The sequence below is a fragment of the Thalassophryne amazonica genome, chromosome 19, assembly GCF_902500255.1.
Source record: "Thalassophryne amazonica chromosome 19, fThaAma1.1, whole genome shotgun sequence".
Classification (NCBI taxonomy): Eukaryota; Metazoa; Chordata; class Actinopteri; order Batrachoidiformes; family Batrachoididae; genus Thalassophryne; species Thalassophryne amazonica.
The window spans coordinates 42,092,028-42,117,770 of NC_047121.1; the positions used below are offsets into that span (position 1 = coordinate 42,092,028).

Here is a 25,743-nt window from a genome sequence, read left to right on the forward strand (position 1 = left end):
GACCAAAAACACTGTAACATGGAACGCTAGAGAGCAGGATGGAACCTAATACAATCTGGCAACTCAATATTGTGTCTTGATTTATTCTCGGATAGGATATCTACATCCAGGGTCAATCTAGAGACACCTGTGCATGGGTTTGGTTAATGTAGGAATGTCATTCACATTGCACAACACATGGTCCTTGACAGATCCTTAGCCTGGTCCAATGGTAGGGAAATCCCAGATGATCAGAGTCTGAGGACCTGCCTTCAGAGCCATTAGATTACAAGCCATCACTTCCTCCGCCTGATCCACCATTGAGGACATCTTGTCTGGCAACTAGGAGATTTGCTAATGGCATCCATAAAGGACATGAATCCATTAACCAGGAAGTGCAGGGGCATGCAAACGCGGAGGTCAACAACCCAGAAGTCAACCTAACACAGGAGGAAATGTCAGAATAAAAACATGACTAATAAACATCACAAAATAATACCAAAATTATCAGAAATAGCTCAGTGCTTAAACAAAAAAACAAAAACAAAACAAAGCTAGAACCAAAATGTGAACCATGATATTAAGTAACAGTCTATTATCACACATAACACCAGAACAGAATATTGAAGATACAGTCTTTCCACCAAAGTATAAAATAGGATTCAATGCTATTTCTGCTGTTCCTACAGACAAATTCAGCAGAAAATGAAACAAAATATTGTATCACCACATCACATGCTGCATATTTACTTGCTGTTACCATGTTATTGGTCTAGTGTTCCCCACATGTATGAAATTCAGCAGGCTTATTATGTGCATATGCTGTGAGTTGAATAAAGGCCTTCTGGGAAATGTAGGAAATTACTGAGTGAAAATGGTACAAGCACTTTTTAAACAGAATAACTCCTAGCACACAAAACCATCAACGCTTTCATGTTAATTATACGCTGATTCATAGCGGCGTGCGTAATAATTGCCCAAATTAAAATATTTGGGCAATTATTACAGATATCAAAATGCAGCAGTTTGTGGAGTTTTTAAATATATATGTTTTTGGTATTTTACAGATGAAGGGAACTGTTAAAAAACTGAGAAGGAGGAGGAAGGAAATGATTGCTCCCACATCTCTCCGAGATGCGCGCTGAGCACTGACAGAGGAATTCCAACAAACCGGCTGATTGCCTTTGCAAAGGCTCCCATTCAATTAGAAATGAACATGTGAATGGAAGCTTGTGAGAGGTGCTGGAGTGATGAAAAATACAGGTTTAGCATGATTGAGCTCAAACCTGTTTGGGGATTGCACTGTATGCCCTGATAGCAGGGGGACTTCGTTAAGGTAATTACAGCTTTGCTATGTAAATAAGGCTGTCATAGAGGAGAAGGACACACCCACCTCTTTTTCAGACCCAATTAACCTAAATCCCCTGGAATTTACACAACTAACAATCCACCGCAAACGCGCACACAATGCATTCACACGTGTAATCATTCCAACATATGCACCATTGTGTACATCTTTCAAGAAAGTAAAATATTGCAGAGGAAGTATTCTTGTTGATTTGCTTTTACACATGTAATACCAAATGTTATCTATATTATAATAGCCAAGTGGCCTCTGTGTGTGTGTGCGTGCGTGCATATGGCTTTGCCATTTGGTATGCTTATGTATTGTGGGTCAAGGATGAATGTTGCGAAAATGGAAAGTTGATAGGATTAATATTTTTGGAGAAATTAGCGATATTAGCTAACAACAGTGAACAATGGATGTAGTGCTGCAATGCACCATGAGAGGTCAGGGTTTTGGGGTTTTAAATGTTGTTATTATGGTTCACGTTAGTTTAACAGTGTTGTTAGTGTTATGGATTTATTGTGTTTTTGTAGTTCAATTGGTTTAGTGGATTTAGTTAAATGTCATGTTGCCTTTAGCATGAGTGAAATGTATAGTGTGTTTAATGTCTTCCACCACGTCTCTGTTTGCGGGTGTGTAAAAATAAAAGCACCTGCTTGTGGCACACTACAGAAAAGACAAAAAGTTGTGCGTGCGTGCATGCGTGTGTCTGTGCATGTGTATAACTTTGTGACGGACAAACTGGGGGGAGAGCTGACATTTGCCGTTTGGTATGCTTATGGATTTTGGGTCAAGGATGAATGCCGCAAAAAAAGAACATTGATAGGACTAACATTTTTTGAGAAACTACAGATACAAAGCTACTCCATACAGTCCATGAGAGACTCCTGCAGTTATACACTTTTCCACAAAATTAAAATGTATCTTAGCATCTCAGAACTTCTGTTGAGGCACTCTGCTGGCTTTTCATGGGAGTTATGGTATGGATTAATGTTGCAGAGGAGAATCAGGACGATTCCACTCACACAACAGTAGGTCCTTATCCCTATCACCTACTTTTGCCTACTTTTATGAAGCCCTTAAGACCATCCATGGGCCAGCACATCAAGTGCAAGCACCTCTGCGTTCCTCAGATGGCTCCACCCTTCTGACGGACAAGGAAACCATTATGCAGCATTGGTCAGAACACTTTGAAAACCTCTTCAGTGACAAGCGCACTGTGCAAGAGTCATCACTCAAGAAGATTCCCCAGGTGGAGGTGAAATGGGAACTTGATGACCCCCCAACACTTGAAGAGATCCGAAAGGCCACCACGCAGCTGAATCCAGGGAAGTCTCCTGGCATAGATGGCATCCCAGCAGAGGTGTACCAAAATGGAGGTGAGGCAGTCCTCGACAAACTTCAAATTCTCTTCTCCAGTTGCTGGGAAAAGGAAATGGTTCCACATGACCTTCGGGATGCGGTCATTGTCTCCCTGTACAAGAACAAGGGCGACAAGTCCAACTGTTCTAATTACTGGGGCATCACTCTCCTCTCAATAGCGGGTAAGATTTTGGCTCGAGTGCTGCTCAACAGGCTTACTCCTACCATAGCGCATGAAAATACTCCCGAGAGTCAGTGCGGATTTCGGGCCAACAGAGGAACCACCGACATGATCTTCGTCCTGAGACAGATCCAGGAGAAGTGCAGAGAACAGAACATGGCCCTTTATGCAGCCTTCATAGACCTAACCAAGGCTTTTGACACGGTCAGTCGTGAGGGTTTGTGGAAGATTCTTGTACGCCTTGGCTGCCCTCCAAAGCTCCTCACCATCATCCGCCAGCTGCATGAAGGCCAGATGGGACAAGTGAAGTACAACGGGACTCTGTCCGGCAGCTTCCCCATCTCAAATGGCGTCAAACAAGGTTGCATCCTCGCGCCCACTCTGTTCTCCATCTTCTTCAGCATGATGCTTCGTGAGGCCAAAGAAGACTTGACAGACGGCATCTATATCCGCTTCAGAACCGACGGAAGTCTGTTTAACTTGCGGTGGCTTCTGTCCCACACTAAGATCACAGAACAGCTAATCATGGAGCTGCTCTTCGCAGATGACTGCGCCCTCGTCGCCCATACAGAGCAAGCCTTGCAGCACATTGTCAACTGTTTTGCTGAAGCAGCAAGAGCCTTTGGCCTCACCATCAGCCTGAGAAAGACAGAAGTGCTATATCAACCGGTCCCCCATACAGCATATACCCCACCCCAAATCAACATCGAGGGTACCAGCCTGAATGCAGTAGAGCACTTCACGTATCTCGGTAGTGTTATCTCAAACGACGCATCTGTTGCCAAGGACCTAGACAGTCGCCTTGCCAAGGCCAGCAGTTCTTTTGGTCGACTCTCAAAGAAAGTCTGGCAGAATCATGCACTGTGCCTTTCCACAAAAGTGCAGGTCTACAGAGCCATTGTGGTCCCTACCCTCCTGTATGGAGCTGAAACCTGGGTTCTGTATCGCCAGCAGATCAGATTACTGGAACGCTTTCATCAGCGTTGTCTCCGAAACATCTTCGGGATCAAGTGGCAGGACTACGTCTCAAATGAGGACATCCTTACCAGAACCAAATTGCTCAGCAAACAACAGCTTCGTTGGGCAGGTCACGTAGCCAGGATGGATGATACATGCATGCCGAAATTAATTCTCTTTGGCGAGCTCAAGGAAGGGAGACGAAACCAAGAGGCCCCCAAAAAGCGCTATAAGGACCAACTGAAGAAACAGCTCTCCCTTGCAAGCATTCAGCATCAGTCATGGCAGCATCTAGCTACAGATAGACTCAGCTGGCGTTCCAGCATCAAATCCGCCAGCCTGAAGTTTGAGGGAGAAAGAAGTGAGGCCTCACGCCAGAAGCGTCAAAGACAGAAAGAGCGGGCAGCAGCACAAGCCCAGCCTACTCAAGTGTTCATTTGCCCCAAGTGTAACAGGTCTTGTGCATCCCGCATCAGACTTTTCAGGCACCAGAGGGCTTGTGGAAAATAAACTAAAAAAAAAAAAAAAAAAAAAAAAAAAAAAGGCCTTCCCACTATCCTCGCAAGCGAGGAAACTGCCAACAACTTTTGCCACATAGATATACACGTGTATGAGATCAATGCTTTTGCCTGACCAAGCGCACTTCTCTGCTCATAGCTCACAGAGCTATGCATTTATGGAGCCATACACTTCGCCCTGCTCCCGCTCCCCAGGCACTGCAGACCACTACGTACATGATCTCTCCCCGCTCTGGTCAGTTTTCACACCATTCCAATGAAATCACTCACTGTTCACGTCAAAATAGAAAACAATCTGCACTGAATGTGTACTGTGCACTGTAGCCAGGCATCAAAATAACAACAGCTAAATCCATATTCAAGCAGAAATGGTTTATTTCAAGGTACACTAACAATTCTTTTAAGCAAAGCTATCTGTAAAATTAAAGTAAAAGACAGACAGTGTGTGCCAGTCCGGTACTGCTCTTGTGTGAAAGGGGAGAGAGGTTTCTTTCAGGCTTGTCGCACCAGTTTATTCTAATATGCCACCTCTGGGCAAAATCTGCCCTCTCCAATCTATGCTGGATCTACTAACATGCCTGGACTTTTCCTAAATATTACCCCCTAACTGCAGAACGTACACCTAATTACTGACATTTTATGGATCACAATGTTTCCTCACATCACAAATTTTTAAACATGTTTAAAACTTTCCTGATTGTTCGGTGTTCAGGCCCTGATTATGTATTATGTAACACAATGCTAAAATACCCTCAGTCGCAGTGTGTTATTTATGATTTGCAGTTGTTTAATTCATTATTACGATCCTATTGTCTTATGTACGATTTGTACATGTTCAAATCAAATCATCATTTGTTCATGTTGTGCAAATCAAGGAATATTTATAGATCACCTTCTGTGCATTTGCATTTATTAATGAGACAAATTTAAGTTCGCGTCGAGTTGGTGAAAGTTAGCATGCAAGCTAATGTCTGCAAAATGAGTCCAGAGGTGTAAAAAACAGTGTTTTGTTTTAGAAGTGTTTATTTCTCACTAGCTTATACGTAATATACCATAAACTAAGCTGGTAGCAAGTAGCTACACCAGGAAGTGACGTCACCATGCTAACCTCGGCAAAATATCTTGTAAATAAGTTCAGAGGTGTTGTTAGGTTCCAAAAATAGCATTTTCAGTTTTAGAAGTGTTTATTTCTCGTTAGATTTTACATAATATATGAGAAACATGTATATAAACACACAAAAGAAGCGGTTTTGAAGAGACCAGTGTCTGACACCATGATGCAGCTCTACTCTGATTGGTTGTCACCTGCATCACTCATAAAGTAAATAGATCAGATTAAAACAGAATGCGACTTTTAAAACCTCTTAAAATAGGTCAAGGTTAGCCATGTTTGAACTTGTCCAAGGTCTGTGTCCCAAGAATGTTCCCTGTGAATTTCAAGAGTCTGGCAGTAACATGACTGGACCTATGCTGAGCACAGACAGATGGACAGACAGACAGAGGGACGGACGGACGAAAAGCCTTTGCAATACCTAATGGCCATATTTGATGGCCTCAGGTAAAAACTCACTTTGAGGTGCCTCATTTGCACGCTTGCACCTCTCCTTGCCACCTCTGTGAATCAAATGCACCAAAATACCAAGAAAATGCACAAAGCCGCTGTCAGCACCAAGAAAATGCCAAATGTGCAGGAGTTGGCGCTGCTTGCACCTTACTGAAAATACATCCCATGTGCCAGCACGTATGTAAACATGGGCGCATTTTTGTGTGCACTGGATGGTTGCAGGTAATATCTGTATGCATGAGGCATCAGCCAGAGCTAACTGGCTGCTGGAGCTGTGGTGAGCCGCATCTATCATCCGTGGCCGCTGATGAATGTCTGTCCTGAGTGGCTCTGTGGAGTAGTGAGGGGAGCGCAGAGAGCACCAAATGACTCAAAGCAGGCGAGAGGGAGGGAAGGACATGAAAGAAGGGTGCAGGGCAGTGGACTAAACCAACAGGGAGGGAAGGATGGCAGAGCCGTGAAGGGAGAGAAAGTGAAAGATAATGTTCAGGACGGAGGGATGAAGTTAGAGAAAACTCAAAAAGTCGACACTGAAGATGGAGTGGAATGAGCAGATGTAGGGTGGAAGGTTGAGGAGCAACAACGGGGAGAGCTGAGGTGGAGGACGAGGAGAAATCGGGTGGAGAGAGCGAGGGGGTGAAAGATGAAGGGTGAGGAAGAACAGAGAAGAGAAGACAGAAAAGTGGGTCAGAAGACAAGGTGGGATGGAGAGAAGGGAGACAACAGCAACAACCTCATCTGTGTGTTCGATAGCGGAGAGGAAACAAAGAGTTTAACAGTGTTGGTTGTGTTCCTGTGTGAGGTTCAGCAGGTTGTTGGATCAATTTCGCTGCAAGGACGATGGAGTCTGAGCTGAAATCCTTCATCTGCTCTTTAAGACGGTCTAAAACACCTGCAAATGAAAAACAAAGCAAAACAAGAAATTAAAATTAAAAAGGAGTGAAAAAAGCGAAAACACACTACACCCCAGGTGCTAGTAATTGTTGTGTGTGTGTGTGTGTGTGTGTGTGTGTGTGTGTGTGTGTGTGTGTGTGTGTGTGTGTGTGTGTGTGTGTATATATGTGTGTGTAATTCCACATACAATAGCTGAAACAACAAAATTGCACAAGGAAGAGGAAATTCCAAGACTTTTTGCTCTCTCCCTTTCTCCCGCTTGTTCTCTGTGTGTACGTGCAGTTTGTGTGTACATGTTCTATTTTTCTGTTCCTTTTTTGTGTGCAAGTTATTCTTTAACATCACGTCTGCTCACATGCGTTCAAATGTTAAGGACGTGCACACAAACACACGTGCAGACGATCAGCTGTGCCCTTCCCACGGCGAGTAGCATGAACACAGAACACACTGTCTGTCCCTGCGTTTGACGCACACACAAACACACACACACGCACATCTGCAACCCCACTGCACACACTCTTAAAGAGAAATTACACAAATTTGAAGACTCAACTGTTTACCAGCACACCACGTAAAAACATGTACAATGCAAATTATTACCCAAGGCCAAAATATGGTCGTCGGGTATTGCAAAGGCTTTGTGTCCATCCCTCCATCTGTCTGTCTGTGCTCAGCATAACTCCATTCCTATTACTGCTAGAACCTTCAAATTCACAAGGAACATTCTTGGGACACAGACCTTGGACAAGTTCAAAGATGGTTAACCTTGACCTATATTAAGAGGTCAAAAGGTCACATTCTGTTTCCTATTTTTATGCTCATACAGCTGAGGGCATTTTAGCATTGCGTTATATTTTTACCTGAAGCCATCAAATATGGCCATCGGGTATTGCGAAGGCTTTGTGTCCATCTGTCCGTCTGTCTGTCAACATAAGTCCAGTCCTATTACTGTCAGAGTCTTCAAATTCACAGGGGACATTTTTGGGACACAGATCTTGGAAAGGTTAAATGATGGCTAACCTTGACCTAGTTTAAGATATATTTTAAGAGGATAAACTCTCACATTATGTTTCTATCTGTTCAGTTTTGTTTTTGAATGGTGAGCACGACAGCTAATCAGAGTAGAGCTGCACTGTAACGTCAGTGGCTGGTCTCCAAAATCGCTTTGTTTCGTGTGTAATACATGTTTCTCATCTATTATGTAAAAGCTAGCAAGAAATAAACACTTCTAAAACTAAAAACGCTGTTTTTGGAACCTAATAACACCTCTGAACTTATTTACAAGACATTTTGCGGACATTAGCGTGGTGACGTCACAGGCTGGTAGCTAGCTGCAAACTCTGTTTCATTTGTGTGTAAATATAACCTCTCTGTCATATATTATGTAAAAGCGAGTGAGAAATAAACACTTCTAAAACTGAAAACACTGTTTTTGTAACCTGATAACACCTGTGGAGTCATTTACAAGAGATTTGCAGACGTTAGTGTGCATGCTAACTTCTGTTAACTCAAAGCTAACTTCCTATGGAGTTAAATTTGAGTAACACCTACAAATGCACAGAGGGTGATCTACAAATATTCCTTGATTTGCACAACTTATGCTCTTAAAATGTAAATATTGTTTTTGATTGATTGATTGATTGCTAGAAGGGCTTTATTGAACATGTACAGTATGTAAGTAAGACAATAGGATCTTAAAAAACAACTGCAGATTATAAAGAACATAATGCTCATATGGCCGAGAGTATTTTAGCATTGCGTTATTATAATCTGTAGTGTAGCTACCTGTAATATCTCTGAATCATAGACTTACAAAATTAAAGAATGGCAAAATAAAGCCCAGGGCAGTATGGTGGCTTAGTACTGTTGCCTGACAGCGAGAAGGTCCCAGGTTTAATTCCCACCTGGTCCTTTTATGTATGGTGTTTGTATGTTCCCCTCGGGGTTGCATGAGTTCCATCCAGGTGCTCCTGATTAACTATATGTGTGAGTAAATGTATTTGTCTGTTTATATGTGGCACCCGTCATGGGTTTACATATCCTATCACCCAGTGACTGCTGGGATAAGCTCCAGCACCCTGTTGCTTTTAAATAGAATAAGCCAGTTTAGAAAGTGAATGGAATAATACAGCTCAAATTGCTTATTTGTGTATTTTATTTCACTTTTTATTTTTCCCTTTTATTTATTTATAGTTTTTCTATTTGTTTCCACTGTTGCATTTTTGTACATACCATAATTTTTGTTTGTTTGTTTTTTCACAAGTTTTGGAGGTCCTGTGACTTATACGCCAGTGCCCTTATATACAGAAAAATAACATGTTTGTTATTAATGAATATAAGTATAAGGACTATTTATGAAGGAGTTTCATAAAGGAATCAAAGCACTAAACATAATAACCTCTAATAATAAGCGAATAAATGTCAATAATAAATAAATAAAAATCCCAAATTGAAGAGCTGATAATACTGTGCATCCAGAAAGTATTCACAGCACTTCACTTTTTCCACATATTTTTATGTTACAGCCTTATTCCAAAAATGTATGAACTTCATTTCTTATCTCAAATGTCTACACACAATACCCCATAATGACAATGTGAAAATGTTTTTTGAGATTTTTATTAAAAATAAAAAATCTAAGAAATCAGATGTACATAAGTATTCACTGTGTTCTGGGCTGCCTGTTCCTGCTGCTGCTGCTTCTCTCTCTCTCTCTCTCTCTCTCTCTCTCTCTCTCTCTCTCTCTCTCTCCGGCACAGGTGGTGCGTCTCAAGCTGATCGACACACCTGATCCTCATCTAATCAGCATCTGCATATGAACCCCGGCTGCTCATTCCATCTTCGCCAGGAACTCAGCTAATCTCCCATGGTAAGCTTGGCCTCTCTGTATTTTCAGAATAGAATATTTTTGTCCTTTTTGGTGTTTCCACACACATCTTCTGTCTGGGCCTCAGCTCTGAACTGAAATCTGACTGCTTCTGCACCAAGACCAGCTTCACCCGCAGCCTGTGCACGGCGTTCATGCTCTGCATCTATCAGTTAAGTGTGCTGCTCATCTTTGCTCCTGGTAGCTACTCTCTCTGAACATCGTGCGGAATAATCAAAGACGAAGTTGAACTTGAGCATTCTAAACTGAACTGCCTGAGAATCCAAACTGATTCCTCCTGAACAAACAACCAGCATTTTTTTTTGTCCCAGCTGAGATAATTAACTGATTGACTGTGAATAATCACTTCTGGAAGTGACCAGCTCAGCACTCACCCATCTGTCTTGCCTCCTCAGCCACGTCGTCGACAGCTTGCACGCGGCCCCCTGGCACCGGATCCATTTCATCCCGGGTTGACTCCGTTTGGACCGTGGTTCCCCGGTTCCACCACTGAGTGGGCCGGTCTCCAGTCAGCTAGGCAACAGCACTGAATTATTCCTCTTGTACATACATCCATTGTAAATAAACCCGTGTTCTGATTATTTCTGCCTCCTCTCTGCTCCCAGCTTTTGCTATGAAACTCAAAATTAAGCTCAGGTGCATTCTATTTCCACTGATCATGCTTGAAATGTTTCCACAGCTTAATTGGAGTCCACCTTGGGTAAATTCAGTTGATTGGACATGAATTCGAAAGGCACGCGGCTGTCTGCATATAAGGTCCCACAGTTGACAGTGCATGTCAGAGCACAAACCAAGCCTCTGAGACAGGATCGTCTTGAGGCACAAATCTGGGGAAGCCCTTTCTGGTTTGGACTGATCATAACAGTTTCCAGTACTGGCATCCCAGACTGTCCCATCTGTCCATACTTGTCACTCTCGAAGAAAATTGCAGCATCTTCAACTTTGCCACCTCCACTTCTGCCTCCTGTCGTTTTGTTCGTACCATCATCTCTATGGATCTCACTACTGTCTTGTACACCTTTCCTTTCACTCTCACAGATATCCTTCCATCACAAATGACTTCTGCCACCTTTCTACAATGATCACCCATGTGCCTGACCTCTGCCTGTTTCCTGACCAAGTCTGTTGCCTTCTGTACAAACTGTGCATTTATTCCTGTGGGACAATAAATCTGATTTTATCTGCCTTCATTGTTGTTTTCTGCATTGGGGTCCTTTGTCATAAAACAGGTGAATGAACGATTCTAAGCGTGTAAGTCAGAGTCGTTTCACTGAAAACTTTTGATTTAAGCCAAAATGAACTGTAATGCTGTAATTTAAAACGTTTTTTAAATGAGATGTTATGACTCATCCATCCATTAACTGAACCCACTTACTTCAGTTAAGGGTCATGGGGAGGCTGGAGTCTATCCCAGTGGTCAGTGGGTGAGAGGCGGGATATTATGAAAAGTGATGAAATTTTTATCTCGTGAAATGTATCGCTCTGAAGAGGAGGCTATTGCAGTTTATCTGGTGAATTTATGGAATGGTTCTGACAGAGAACATAAAGCAAAGCTGTAAATCAATTTAAGAAACTATAATACAAGAACAGATCGAATCTCATTTTAAGTCTCCAGTGTGTCTTTTGGTTATCTTCAGCTGATATGTCACATCTTTTTAAGAAAATCCTTCTCTTTGCCACTTTGACATGAAGCTGGATAACTGGTGATGGAACAGATAAAAATGGTATGATGCTCAGGCAGTGTCAGTTAAAAGTCTGTAACTCCTACAGGATTGTCATGGGCATCTTGGTGGCTTCCCTCACTTGTCTTCTTATTGTATATTGACTCAGGTTTTTTTTACACTGCCTGCTCCAGACAGACTTGCCATAGAGTTCTGTTTGATCAATTACGATTGTCATCTGAAAATGTAAAGACGGTGTAAACAGTTGTAATCACTTAATAGCTAATGTGGTGATTTTGTTAAAGCCCCTGAATTAAAACTTCTACACTACAAGCACATCTTGATTGTTTCCTTTCAGCTCCATTGTGATGGTGCACATTGGCAAATTTAGAAAAACTATCAATGTTCAAATATTTATGTACCTGACTATAAGTTTTCAATGTGATGCCAGGGTATTCTACAGGTATGTGATGAAGTAGATTTGACTATGCTGATGATATGAAGTTTTATATCTGTGTATTATTTATTTAAAAAAAATGTAAAGAAAAGGTCTAATAAACCAACACTGGTTATGAGTGATATGCTTTACATGTCAAAGATCTAATATGCATATATGGAATATTCAATCAATCAATCAATTTTTTTATATAGCGCCAAATCACAACAAACAGTTGCCCCAAGGCGCTTTAATATTGTTGCTTTTTAATTATTATCTATACTAAGAGTGCTGCCATTGCACTGTTGTGCTGCTCAGGAGATGACAACTGCTTTAATGCTAACTGAATGTTGAAGTAACCCAAATAGAATACACTGGTCAGAGTTATTGGCACTATGAATATTAAATACAAAATATAAAATATGTTTGTAGATAAATATGTTTTCCATGTGTACTTGCTAGAAACTCAGACTTGTCAAGTCTGGTGTGTTTTGGATTCTAACTGATGGGGGATGTCCAAGGTTGGTGAGCCCTGCTTCATTTCAGTTTATAACCCCATCAAGTCCTACATTTAAGGCCTATAAGAGCCCCCCCCCCCCCCCCCCAAAAAAAATATAAGAACTAAATCATCAGTTTTACTGCCAGACAGGGGATGGATGCATGAACATTTCCAAGTCACTGAATATGTCTTGGACTTCATTTACAACCCAAATTCCATTGAAGTTGGGATGTTGTGTGAAATGTAAATAAAAACAGAATACAATGATTTGCAAATCCTCTTCAGCCTATATTCAATTGAATACGCCACAAAGACAAGATATTTAATGTTTAAACTGATAAACTTTATTGTTTTTGTGCAAAGACTGGGAAAGTTGATGAATACTCAAAGAACACCTGTTTGGAACATTCCACAGGTGAACAGGTTAATTGGAAACAGGTGAGTCATGAGTCATGAATAGGTATAAAAGGAGCATCACCAAAAGACTCATCCGTTCACAAGCAAAGATGGGGCGAGGATCACCATTTTGTGAACAACTGCGTGAAATAATAGTCCAACAGTTTAAGAACAAATGTTTCTCAACGTTCAGTTGCAAGGAATTTAGGGATTCCATCATCAACAGTCCATAATATGATCAGAAGTTTCAGAGAATCAGGAGAACTTTCTACACGTAAGCGTCAAGGCCGAAAACCAACACTGAATGCCCGTGACCTTCGATCCCTCAGGCGGCACTGTATTAAAAACCGACATCATTGTGTAAAGGATCTTACCGCGTGGGCTCAGGAACACTTCAGAAAACCACTGTCAGTTAACACAGTTCATTGCGACATCTACAAGTGCAAGTTAAAACTCTACCATGCAAAGTGAAAGCCAAACATCAACAACATTCATTTGAAATAGACGCAAAGTGGAAAAGTGTGCTGTGGTCTGATGACTCCACATTTCAAATTGTTTTTGGAACTCATGGATGTCGTGTCCTCCGGACAAAAGAGGAAAAAGACCATCCAGATTGTTACCAGCGCAAAGTTCAAAAGCTAGCATCTGTGATGGTATGGGGGTGTGTTAGTACCCATGGCATGGGCAACTTACACATCTGTGATGGCACCATCAATGCTGGAAGGTACATCCAGGTTTTGGAGCAACACATGCTGCCATCCAAACGTCTTTTTCAGGGACGTCCCTGCTTATTTCAGCAAGACAATGCCAAGCCACATTCTGCACGTGTTACAACAGCATGGCTTCGTAGTAAAAGAGTGCAGGTAATAGACTGACCTGCCTGCAGTCCAGACCTGTCACCCATTGAAAATGTGTGGCGCATTATGAAGCGCGAAATACAACAACGGAGACCCCGAACTGTTGAACAACTGAAGTCATACATCAAGCAAGAATGGGAAAGAATTCCGCCTGCAAAGCTTCAGCAATTAGTGTCCTCAGTTCCCAAACGCTTATTGAGTGTTGTTAGAAGGAAAGGTGATGTAACACAGTGGTAAACATGCCACTGTCCCAGCTTTTTTGAAACATGTTGCAGGTATCCATTTCAAAATGAGCAAATATTTGCACAAAAACAATAAAGTTTATCAGTTTGAACATTAAATGTCTTGTCTTTGTGGTGTATTCAGTTGAATATAGGTTGAAGAGGATTTGCAAACCATTGTATTCTGTTTTTATTTACATTTTACACAACATCCCAACTTCATTGGAATTGGGGTTGTCATTGTTCAGATATTTATGTACCTGACTATAAGTTTTCAATGTGACACCAGGATATTCTACAGGTATGTAATAAAGTATAATGTAGATGTGAGTATGTTGATGATATGAAGTTTTATATTTGTGTATAATTATTTCTTTAAAAAATGTAAAGAAAAGGTCTAATAAGTCACGTTTAAAGACTCATTTGTTTTCCCTGTGTTATCATTAGTGTTATGATGTGTTTTATTCTTGTATTCTTTTATGGTTGTCTTTCTTTTATGGTCGTCTTTTTATTGTGTTTTAAATTTTGTATTTTTTTTTTATGTTGTGTGAAGCGCCTTGAGACGATTTCATCGTGATTTGGCGCTATATAAATTAATAAATTTGATTTGATTTGTCTAATAACACTGGTTATGAGTGATATGTTTTACATGTCAAAGATCTAATATGCATATATGGAATATTGTTGCTTTTAAATTATTAACTATACTAAGAGTGCTGCCATTGCACTGTTGTGCTGCTCAGGAGATGAAAACTGCTTTAATGCTAATTGAACGTTGAATTAACCCAAATAGAATACACTGGTCAGAGTTATTGGCACTATGAATATTAAATACAAAAAAATAAAATGTGTTTGCAGGTACATGTTTTCCATGTGTACCTGCTGGAAACTCAGTTGGAAAGTCAGATTTGTCAAGTCTAGTGTGTTTTGGATGCTAACTGAAGGGGGATGTCCAAGGTTGGTGAGCCCTACTTCATTTCAGTTTAAGTAAATCATCACTTTTACAGCCAGATGGATGCATGAACATTTCCAAGTCACTGAATGTCTTGGCCTTCATTTACATCCGCCACTAAGAAATCCAAACAGTATGGTACTTTAATGTAAATCTGTGAGGAATAGACAGTTCTTAAAAACTGAATGATCATGCTGGAAGGAGACTAGTGAGGGAAGCCACCAAGACACCTATTTCACAAAAGTTTATTTTCCTTGTGCTCTTGTTCCATTATTCTGGTGAGGAACACAAGTAACAAACAGATGTTTTGTCACCGTATGTGGATAACTGAGGGCATTTGTGAATGCTGGCCTGGGCAAAAATGATGGTACCATTCATGTAATATTTTGTCGCACAACCTTTTGAGGCAATCAAGTGATTTCTATAACTCTCAAGATTTCTGCACCTGTCCACAGGTATTTTGGCCCACTCCTCGTGAGCAAGCTGTGCCAAGTGTCTCGGGTTTGAAGGGTGCCTTCTTCAGACAGCATGTTTCAGCTCCTTCCACAGATGATTAATAGCATTTAGATCAGAGCTCACAGAAGAAGGCCACTTCAGAATAGTCCAATGTTTTGTTTTTAGCCATTCTCGGGTGTTTTTAGCTGTGTTTTGTGACCTATAACCTGCTACTGACACCAAGCTTTCTGACACTGGGCAGCACATTTCGCTCCGGAATGCCTTGATAGTCTGGAGATTTCAATGGACCCCGCACAGATTCAAGACAACCTGTGCCAGATGCAGCAAAGCAGCTCCAGAACATACCTGAGCCTCCTCCATGTTTCACAGTAGGTACATTGTTCTTTCTTTCTATGCTTCATTTTTGCATCTGTGAACATAGAGCTGATCTGACTTTGCAAAAAAGCTCCAGTTTACAAGTTTTGTCTCATCTGTCCAAAGGACATTCTCCCAGAAGCTTTGTGGCTTGTCAATATGCATTTTAGCAAATTCCAGTCTTGCTTTTTTATGATTTACTTTGAGTGGTGTCTTTCTCCGTCGTCTACCATTAAGTCCACCTTGGCTCAAACAGTGACAGATGCTGCGATCTGACACTGATGTACCTTGACCTTGGAGTTCACCTCTAACGTTTTTGGAAGTTCTTCTGGGCTCTTTGGTTATCTTTTTTCTTCTCCATCTTTTCAATTTGTTCTCTGTTTTCCTCTTGCGGCAACATCCAGGAAGGTTGGCTACAGTCCCATGGACCTTAAACTTCTGAATTATATGTGCAGCTGTAGTCATGGGAACATCACGCTGCTTGGAGATGGTCTTGTAGTCTTTACCTTTAAAATGCTTGTCAATAATTGTCTTTTTAATCTCCTGAGACAACGTTCTCCTTAGCTTTTTGTGGTCCATGTACAGTGTGGTACACATCATGATACCAAACAGCACAGTGACTACTTTTCACCTTTTAAATAGGCAAACGGACTGATTACAAGTTTGATGACACCTGTGATGCTAATTACAGGATAGACCTTAGTTTAACATGCTCATATGGTCAATTTATTTTCAATCTTTTCTAGGGGTACCATCATTTTTGTCCAGGTCAGTTTCATTAGTTTGTTTTTAATGTCTGATTTTCATGAGTTAATTTTCAAAAAAATTTGATTTAGTATTATTTTTGTCAGTTTTGAGTTATTGCAGTGACCATTGCAGTTTTTTTCCTTTCTTTAATGGAAAGGTAACAGTTTTGTCCATGTGTGTAGAACCTTTCCTGTGCACAGTTTGATAAATGAGTGCCCTGGATACAAAATATGTTCTGCATCAGTTTCAAACTAGAAAGCACTCCACTAAGACTACATGCTCCTGAATGGTTAAAACTTATTCTAGATCCTGAATCCAAAATATGTTCTGGATCAAATTCCAAAGAAAAGCTTTCATTTTCTCGGTTATTATCCATCTGCTCAGCAAATTTTTCCATTATCTTCTCACAACTTTTTGAGTTAAACGCAGCTATGTGCCAAATATTTGTCTGGATCTCAGTTTCATAATATATAATATATCACCTCCTGGAACATTACTTATCCGCTCACAAAATTTCATTGAAGTGTGTTCATTACGTTTTGAGTTATCCCATTAACGGACAAACAAACACTGGTGAAAACACCTCCTTGGTGGACGTAATAAAACAGTTCGAACCAAGATGGACCTCTTAGAGATGGAGTTGGGGGCGTGTTTGCGTGTTGTTCATCCCGCCCAGTTGTTGGTCTTGCCTTTGCTCCAACTCTTTAGCCATTTTGGTTTAGCTGGGAGAAGGAGTCAGGCACTGACTGCCAAGATGTAGCTCGACAACTGGCCTGGCGATGAATTGGGCCGGATACTGGCCTCCATTTTGGAGTGAGATTTCCCACTCCTAAACGACCAATAGGAGAGCAACACTCGGGCCCCATCAAAGTGAGGCTAATGTCAGCATCTCGGCTGCCAACCAATCACAGGCTAGGAGAGGCCAGTATCTGGCCCAATTCAGTGCCGGTTCTCGGGCTATGCCAAGACGGTGCCATGTGGATCAGCCCTATTTGAGCTTCAGCTCTTGAGAAAACATCCTGAACGGATGTAACTACAGCTTAATTTGTCCTTGTCACTGCGGCAAGCAGAAAGTTTTAACTTTTGATGGAAAGTGGATGGATTTACAGCCGCAGGTCACTGAATACAACAAAGCGTCTGTTAGTTTTACCCCAGTCCTTATTGTAATACTGACCCTTCCAAAGTCAAACTACTGTATTTCTCCCATTCAATTTATTCAAAAACATGGCGACAAACAGGCCTGGATTCTGGAGAACTTCTCTCTTGCAGGAGATCCACCTGTCCAGAACGTCGAACAAAGAAACTGAAATAGTTTTTATAAAACACAATATGGGCGTGACAAAAGGCGGACCTTATTTTGCAAATCCTTCTCTTACTGGTCTCTAAATGGAAATGGTAAATGGACTGCATTTATATAGCGCTTTTCCATCTGCATCAGACACTCAAAGCGCTTTACAATTATGCCTCACATTCACCCTGATGTCAGGGTGCTGCCATACAAGGCGCTCACTACACACCGGGAGCAATAGGGGATTAAAGGCCTTGCCCAAGGGCCCTTACTGATTTTCCAGTCAGGCAGGGATTTGAACCCATGATCTTCTGGACTCAAGCCCAACACCTTAACCACTAGACCATCACATAGAGGGAGGTTCAGACCCCTGCCCAAAACCAGCGCAAAGACGAAACCTATGGTAAATTCATTCTCTCTGTTCTACACACTAAAACCAGTTAAATTCAGTTTCACGTGCACATTTTAGCAGATAGCAGAGTCATAGTAAAAATATATGATCCTTTAAGTAAAGTGATTACTTGCTACCAGGGATTTTGAACCCCATGAAAAGAAATCTCACCCCCCCCCCCATATTATTTTGTCATTATTAGAATTGTATTAGGGGCCTCTTTGGGCCCCTGTCAATCATGGGCCCCTAGAATCCTTCTCCTTATTCTCCCCTTTGCCGCATCCCTGCTTGCCACCAAAAGAAAATGATAGAAACAAAATAGTATATAAACCCACAGATATATCTAATGCGTCCGGTTGACCATCTGCTGCATACAGCCAACATGTGAATGCAGCATCACAGAAGACGTGTGCAACCAGAAGAATCTCCTGATCGTTGTCATCTACCTACACAGGCTTATAGCTTTTTGTCAGTCAAAATCTTGTTGAAGATCCATGTTTCCTCATAAGATACCAGATTTTTTGTCTCTTTTTCTTCTTGTTTTTGTAGGGCCCAAAGTGTCTTAGGAGCCCCAACACTTCAGCTCCCCCCCCCCCCCCAAAAAAATAAACCATACTTTAACCCACTCATGCTTACAACACACAACACAGAAATATCTGCATTCAAACCAATTCAATACTATAATGTGAACGCGAGGCCTAAACTTGAAGGCCTCCGGAAAAAGAACTTGAACTTGAGCGAAGTAAGCAAAAGTGAGGTACTGTGGCTTTAAGAAGCCCCCACCGCTGCACAACAGGGGGGGCGTGAGCAGAATCCTGGAACAGCAATTGAAAAAAAAAAGAAAAAAAAAAAAGAAAAAAGAAAAAAAAAAGTGGACCGTTTCAAGTTCCCCCCGGCTGAAACCTTGCCTGATTTGTGGGCAATGTTGGGGATGTTAAAAAAAAAAAAAAGGAAACCGGAGCAAAGAGAGAGCGAGCGAGCGCGAGCGAGAGAGAGAGAGAGAGAGCGAGAGAGAGAGAACAGTAACTAGGTAGCTATGGAGATAGCAGGTTTTCCTGGTACCTTTCTTTGACAGGTGTCGAGTGGAATAAAATAAAGTAAAACAACAGCCTCCAAGATGTACGGCAAAGGTAAAGGAGCTGTGGTCCCCTCCGACAGCCAAGCCAGAGAAAAGTAAGTCAATTATTGCACTGTCACAAACACAGAGTGTGCTAGCTTGGCTAAAGTTGCTAACTGATGTCAGTCACTCCTGTAGGAGTGTGCGTGTTCGCGCACTTCTCCTGGCGGGTCACATTTTGGGCTGAAACCAAAAAGTGATGTTGTGACACTTTGTCGGCCACGTTTGTTGCTACTTTGCGTGCTTCTTTGCAGCAGTTTCTGCGTGGGGTGCTGCAGCTGCTGCAGCTCAGTTAGCCCCCGAGCAGTTAGCCGCAGCCAGTGTCAGCGCTTCTGCAAAAGCAAGAAAAAGTTGCAGGTTAAAGTTGCGTCGCTTCTTTAGACGGGTGTTGCTGCTCCTGCATGGTTTTTAGTTTGATTTTTGTATTTATTTTGTGGTGGGTTAGTGTGCATTGATAGCAGCGTGGACTTGGATGTTCCACCACTTTTAGTTCTCCACAGGTAACAATGCACTCATACGCTGTGCATTACAACTAGCCTCGCTTTTAAAAAAAAAAAAATAAAAAAAATTGTTTATTTTCCGAAGCAGTAGGTAAAAATAGAATTCAGCTGTTTGGCCACTTTGTGTTCCAAAGTGGCAGAGGAACGTGTTCTAAAATCGTTCCAGAATGTTGCTTCGTGCGCTTCTTGCATTGTGTCCATGTGAGAGCGCAGCTGCGTCTCAACTTTTGTGGCCCGTGCATTTTTTTTTTTCCTCCTGCAAACCCAGAGAGTTTGTGCCGTGGAAGAACCGATCGCAACTGCTGCTTTTACCGCACTTGCACACGGGCTCTCCACTATTCGATCTGCAACCAAACGCGCAGGGCACAACACAGTGCGTTCGGTTTGGGAGCTGCAGCTCTCCCGATCCCTTTGTCTGCATGCAACCGTCTCAGTGGACTTTGCATAGCTTTCTCTAAAAACCTGCATGGATACTTAGAGTACTTTTTTCTCCACATTTTCTTATGTTACAGCCTTATTCCAAAATAGAGTAAATTCATTTTTCCCCTCAAAGTTCTACTCGGAACACCCCATAATGACGACATGAAAAAGTTTATTTTTTCTTAATTTTTTGCAAATTTGTTTTAAAAAAAAAACCCTAATAAATCACATTAACATCAGTATTCACCCCCCTTTGCTCAATACTTTGTTGATGTACCTTTGGTAGCAATTACAGCCTCAAGTCATCTTGAATATGATACCACAAGCTTGGCACATCTATCTTTGGGCAGTTTTGCCCATTCCTCTTTGCAACACCTCTCAAGCTCCATCAGATTGGATGGGGCGCGTTGGTGCACAGCCATTTTTAGATCTCCCCAGAGATGTTCAATCAGATTCAGGTTTGGGCTCTGGCCACTCAAGTTCGTTGAAGTCACTCTTTTGATATCTTGACTGTGTGCTTAGAGTCATTATTCTGCTGAAAGATGAATCGTTGCCCCAGTCTGAGGTGAAGAGCACTCTGGAGCAGGTTTTCATCCAGGATGTCTTTGTACATTGCTGCATTCATGTTTCCCTAAATCCTGACTAGTCTCCTAGTTCCTGCCACTGAAAAACATCCCCACAGCATGATGCTGCCACCATCATGCTTCACTGTAGGGATGGTGCCTGGTTTCCTGCAAACATGACACCCGGCATTCACGCCAAAGAGTTCAGTCTTTGTCTCATCAGACCAGAGAATTTTGTTTCTCATTGTCTGACAGTCCATCAGGTGCGTTTTGGCAAACTCCAGGTCGCCTGCCATGTGCCTTTTACTAAGGAGCGGCTTCCGACTAGCCACCATACAGGCCTGATTGGTGTATTGCCCCAGAGATGGTTGTCCTTCTTGAAGGTTCTCCTCTCTCCACAGAGGAATGATGGAACTCTGTCTGAGTGACCACTGGCTCTTGGTCACCTCCCTGACTAAGGCCCTTCTCCCCCGATCACTCTATTTAAATGGGCGGCCAGCTCTAGAAAGAGTCCTAGTGGACCCAAACTTCTTCCATTTATGGATGATGGAGGCCACTCTACTCATTGGGACCTTCAAAGCAGCAGAAATGTTTCTGTACCCTTCCCCACATTTGTGCCTTGAGACAATCCTGTCTTGGAGGTCAGATAATTCCTTTGATTTCATGCTTGTTTTGTCCTCTGACATGCACTGTCAACTGTGGGACCTTATATGTAGACAGATGTGTGCCTTTCCAAATCATGTCCAATCAACTGAATTTACCCCAGATGGATTCCACTTAAGCTCAAGGATTATCAATGGAAACAGGGTGCACCTGAGTTCAATTTTGAGCCTACTGTGAGAGGCTGTGAATACTTTATGTACAGGTTATTTCTTAGTTTTTCTTATTTTTAATAAACTTGCAAAATTCATTAATTTTTTAATAAGGCTGTAACATAGCAAAATGTGGAAAAAAAATGAAGCACTGTGAACTTTCCGGATGCATTGTATGTAAAACAAGGCTGTGCTGATAGGAGTCTCGCTGATAACAATTCAGATCTCTTCATGAATCTTTGTGAAGGCTCCGTCCTTGTTTATAACAGTTAGTTACACAGGAGTTGACTAACCTACAGGTAAATAAGGAAGCCAGATAACTTGCTGAAGCAGTCAGCATGTTAGGAATTTAGGTGGGACAAAATTGTGAAACTTGCATGTTTGTGTAAAGATCAGCAGGCGCTTCACACCTCCCTGTACTTCCTTCATGCATCACTCCTCTGCCTTTCTTCGTCTCCCTCCTTAACTCTCACTTCCCATTCTTTGGTTGCTCCTCATCCCTTGCTTTGGTATTGAATTATTGAGACATTCTGAAGCAGGCTACCCTCGGCTTTGCATCAGAGTTGAGGGAGTCTGAGAGAAAGGAAGAGACAGATGAGAAGAAGATCGGGTGGGAAGGCTCATTCATGTTTAAAGAGGGGGGTTTGTCAGGAGCCTCGGGCAGGATGTCAGGTGTGCTGGTGGTGTGTACACCATGGAGATTTCCCACTGTGGGAATAAGCATGTGCACGCACTGATGTCCCATCTCAGAACGGGAAGGGGAATGACAGAGGGTGAGGTCATGAAGTCATTCACATGGTGTGTGATGGCGATTGTGACAGCAAGAGTTGGGGAAATGTGCTTGAGTCCAGTTTTGTGCTTTAAACATCTTTTGTCACCAGGCAAAGAGCAAGGACGCTGTCAGAAATCTAGAACTGAATTTATTACCTCAGCTAGCTGAGGGAGGACAGTGGAGGTTATCTGATCGCTCCTGTCTGTCTATCTGAAGGCAGAATGTCTCATAATGTGGTCATTGGATTTTTGGCGAGACTTTTTGTGTCAATGTTATTTAAGAGCCAGTTTTTATAAGACCCCCTTCAGATTTGTCTCAAAAAAAATTTTATGGGTAGATATACATTAGCAAGGAACAGAAATCATATTTTGTATCCTTGATAGGGTCTGCTTTTTTTTAGGGGGTCCTGGAAATTTGGGGTCAAAATAAGCTAAAATGGCAAAATCACAAAATTTAGGTTTTCAAATACTCATGTTTCTGTGCGCCCTGAGTGAGCCAATTTTTTTGCACCGTTTTTGTTGGACCACTTCACGAAGAGGCCAGATATGGTAAAATGAAAACCTAAATTCTGTGATTGAGGCTCATTTTGACCCCAAATTTTCAGGACCCTCTTAAAAAAAAAAAAAGCAGACCCAATCAAGGATTAAAAAATGTTGTTTTTTTTGTTGTTCTGATTTGTCCCCCCAATTTTTTTTTTGGGGGGGGGGGGCAATTGTTAAATTAAATGGCATCTGCTTTGCTAATTAATTGTTTGTGTCTTTTTAAAGGTAAAAATTCTCCCATTTCAGGTTTGTGAATGTGACAGTTTTCTGCTTTCTTAACTAGTATCTTTGACAACTGCGCCGTTTATGTGTATCACCTCTTGTTTCTTCTTCTGTAAAAATAGGGCATACCCCGCCCAAGTTACCATCCAATCTAAGCAAATTTTTTTCCTTTTCCTGTATTCGCCATATTGTACCTGCTCCCTGTTTCAGTCTTCTCCTCCTCCTCAAACTTTGCTTCCTTTTCTATGAGCTTGCTTCTGAGCTTTAATAATGCAGTAGGCCAGGTGCATGCACACAGTCACTTTTGTAACCCACAAAACACACACATAAAAATTTCATTGAAGGCCTCTTGGGGGGATCTGCAATGTGATCCTTCAATTCCCAGATATAAGAAATACTCATTAACCATCCCCAACAAGTCTAACTCTTATATATGATGGTGTACATGTAGAACTGCAGCGTAAAGGGAGATGCTAACAGCATCAATATTTGAAGCACTGGGTGTACCCTAAAGCTTGCTGTCAGCTTTTGCCAGGCATTCCAAAACTGTTCCAGTCAGAGAATCCAGTTGTTCATGTCTGGTGGTGTTGTCAATAAAACAACACAGCAAAGTGTCGTGACAAAATACATCCCCTCCTGTGTGTATTCTTTAGGTGTGTGTGTGGCCCAACACAAGGCTGACCTACAAGTGGCAGTGACGTACACTCTACACCAGCGGTCACAGACAGCTTTGTGACCTACAAATTGCTAGGAGCCTCAGAAAGTGGTCAGATTCCCCTGGTTTTAAGTGGTCAAGTGTGTGTGTTGGGTGACTGTTAGCAGAACTGCAGTGTTTAGCCTCTTAAGCGCATTGGTCAGTTGCGTGACAACCAATCTGCTTTGTTGTCTTTGCTTGAATTTAGCAAGTACTGTAGCTGTTTCCTGTGCTTATCCTTCTCGATTGGTTATCTGATAGACATATTTAATCAGTTCTAAAACAGTATGATAGCGTGCTTGTTGTAGTTATCAATTTGTTGAACAACAGAGTATGACATTGTTTTGACAGACTAATCATTTAATTTTCTAGAAATCATAAAGTCTCAATAATGTTACAGTTCCTACAATGTGGAAATTGTTTTCACCTTTACAGAATTAAATCAAAGCATTTCTATGGGTATTAGACAGATTGAAGGATTTGAAGACAGCAGTTGGTGAAAGCTGAATATTGTTGGTTATTGACTCTCAGCAATATTAGATTGTGACTATGACTAGGGCTGGGTGGTATAGCCTAACATTTAGAATAGATGGTATTGGTATAATCACAGTATATTCATTTTCTTAAAATTTCAATATAAATGCTTCTGAAGTGGTAAAGCATGTGGGACTGTACTCTAACAACATAATTCACATAGTGTAGGCTTATTTTAAGAATATTTATTGTGCAAAAATCCAACAAATAGAAAAATACAAATCCTTTTCTGAAGTAACTTCAATCTTTGAAAAACATTTTCATGAAATATATACAAAAAAATCAAGCTGTGCAAAGGGACAACAAAAACTGGCTGATCTCATTTGCAGAAGTAGCAGTTATTTATTAATTTATTTATTCATTCATTTCCATTCATTGATTTATCTAATGTTTTGGTGGACACATTCTTCATATTCCATGTGTTTTGATTTGACGTGACGGAAATGATAAGAAGCATTGTTACCCAGCAATTTACAAATTCTTATTTTTAGCTCTCCAACTTCTTAGGGCCCTGTCCCACTGGCGTTTAGGAGGATTTGCGGATGGAATGCGCACAAAAGTGGCCCACATCCGCCAAACAACCGCAATAACCGCGTAACATTCCTGTATGAGTCGGCCGCCATCCGAACACGTCCGTGATCATCCGCAGAGGCACGCATGTCCGCAGCCAGGATTTTTGAGCGGCTCAAAAATCCTGCTGCGGATGAGATCCGCATCACTGCCTGAACACATACTGAAGACATACGCAGGACATACACAACCAATGCGCTGCATATCCCCTGTCATCCGCTGATATCCGCAATCAACGGGTTGGCGCGGCTTGGCGGTGGACCGGGACAGCGTGCAAAACGGATATGACGCGTGCCCAGCACGGCCACATCACGGTCGCAAATGGTATGTTGCGCATGCAGACAGAGTGGGCACAGATGAAGCGAGTGCATCACGGCCGCTGTGCCCCTCATGGGGGCGCGGTCGCCTTTGCTTCTGTTCCCTGTTATATCCGCTTTTCTTCCTCATGTATTCGCTGATCCACCCCGGGACATTTGTCATTTCCGCCCACCTTTGTTGCGGACACTCAGCTTTTGTCTCCTCATTTCATGTGCAAATCCTCCTAAACACCAGTGGGACAGGGCCCTTAAATCCAAACTGTTGATGCAACAATCATTCCAAAGGTCCAGATCCATGCAATAATGCAAATTTCTACCAGTTATCACAATATACTATTTCCACCACTCACACATTCTATGATCTTAAAATAATTTGTTCAAGAGATGTCTTTTGTCCAAATTAATGATTCCAAATATACTGTAATTGAAAGATGTGGAGAAGTAGAATCAGTTTTCTGCAAGGATTCCTGGGCCCACAAAGGATATTGCACATATTTGTGCTTCATTGTTTAAATGGAAGATGATCAAACTGTTTTGAATATTTTGCACCATTTTGTGTGTTTACAAAATTGTTCTTAAATGTACTCAATATAGGAACACATCTGTAGACTAATTATATTCATTTTGTATAATACGTGTGAAACATGGTGGGATTACACTTCACCCTTGTCCTTGGAGAAAGAAAATTACTTCACTTACTTTCAGTACAGGCTGAAGGTTTTCTGTTTGCTC

General features: G+C 41.6%; 1 protein-coding gene across 3 annotated transcripts in view; it reads left to right on the top strand.

Annotated features, from left to right (window-relative positions):
- Positions 1-18,820: 18,820 nt before the first annotated feature.
- Positions 18,821-25,743, top strand: part of zgc:110158 (uncharacterized protein LOC553590 homolog) — a 133,250-nt gene continuing 126,327 nt past the window's right edge. For 2 of the 3 annotated variants that reach the window (XM_034159856.1, XM_034159858.1), the window contains exon 1: positions 18,822-19,121. In XM_034159856.1, coding sequence (XP_034015747.1) covers positions 19,066-19,121 — 56 coding nt within the window. In that variant the 5' untranslated portion in view covers positions 18,822-19,065. Of the gene's footprint in view, positions 19,122-25,743 lie in introns of all 3 variants that reach the window. The other variant, XM_034159857.1, reaches the window with a different exon arrangement.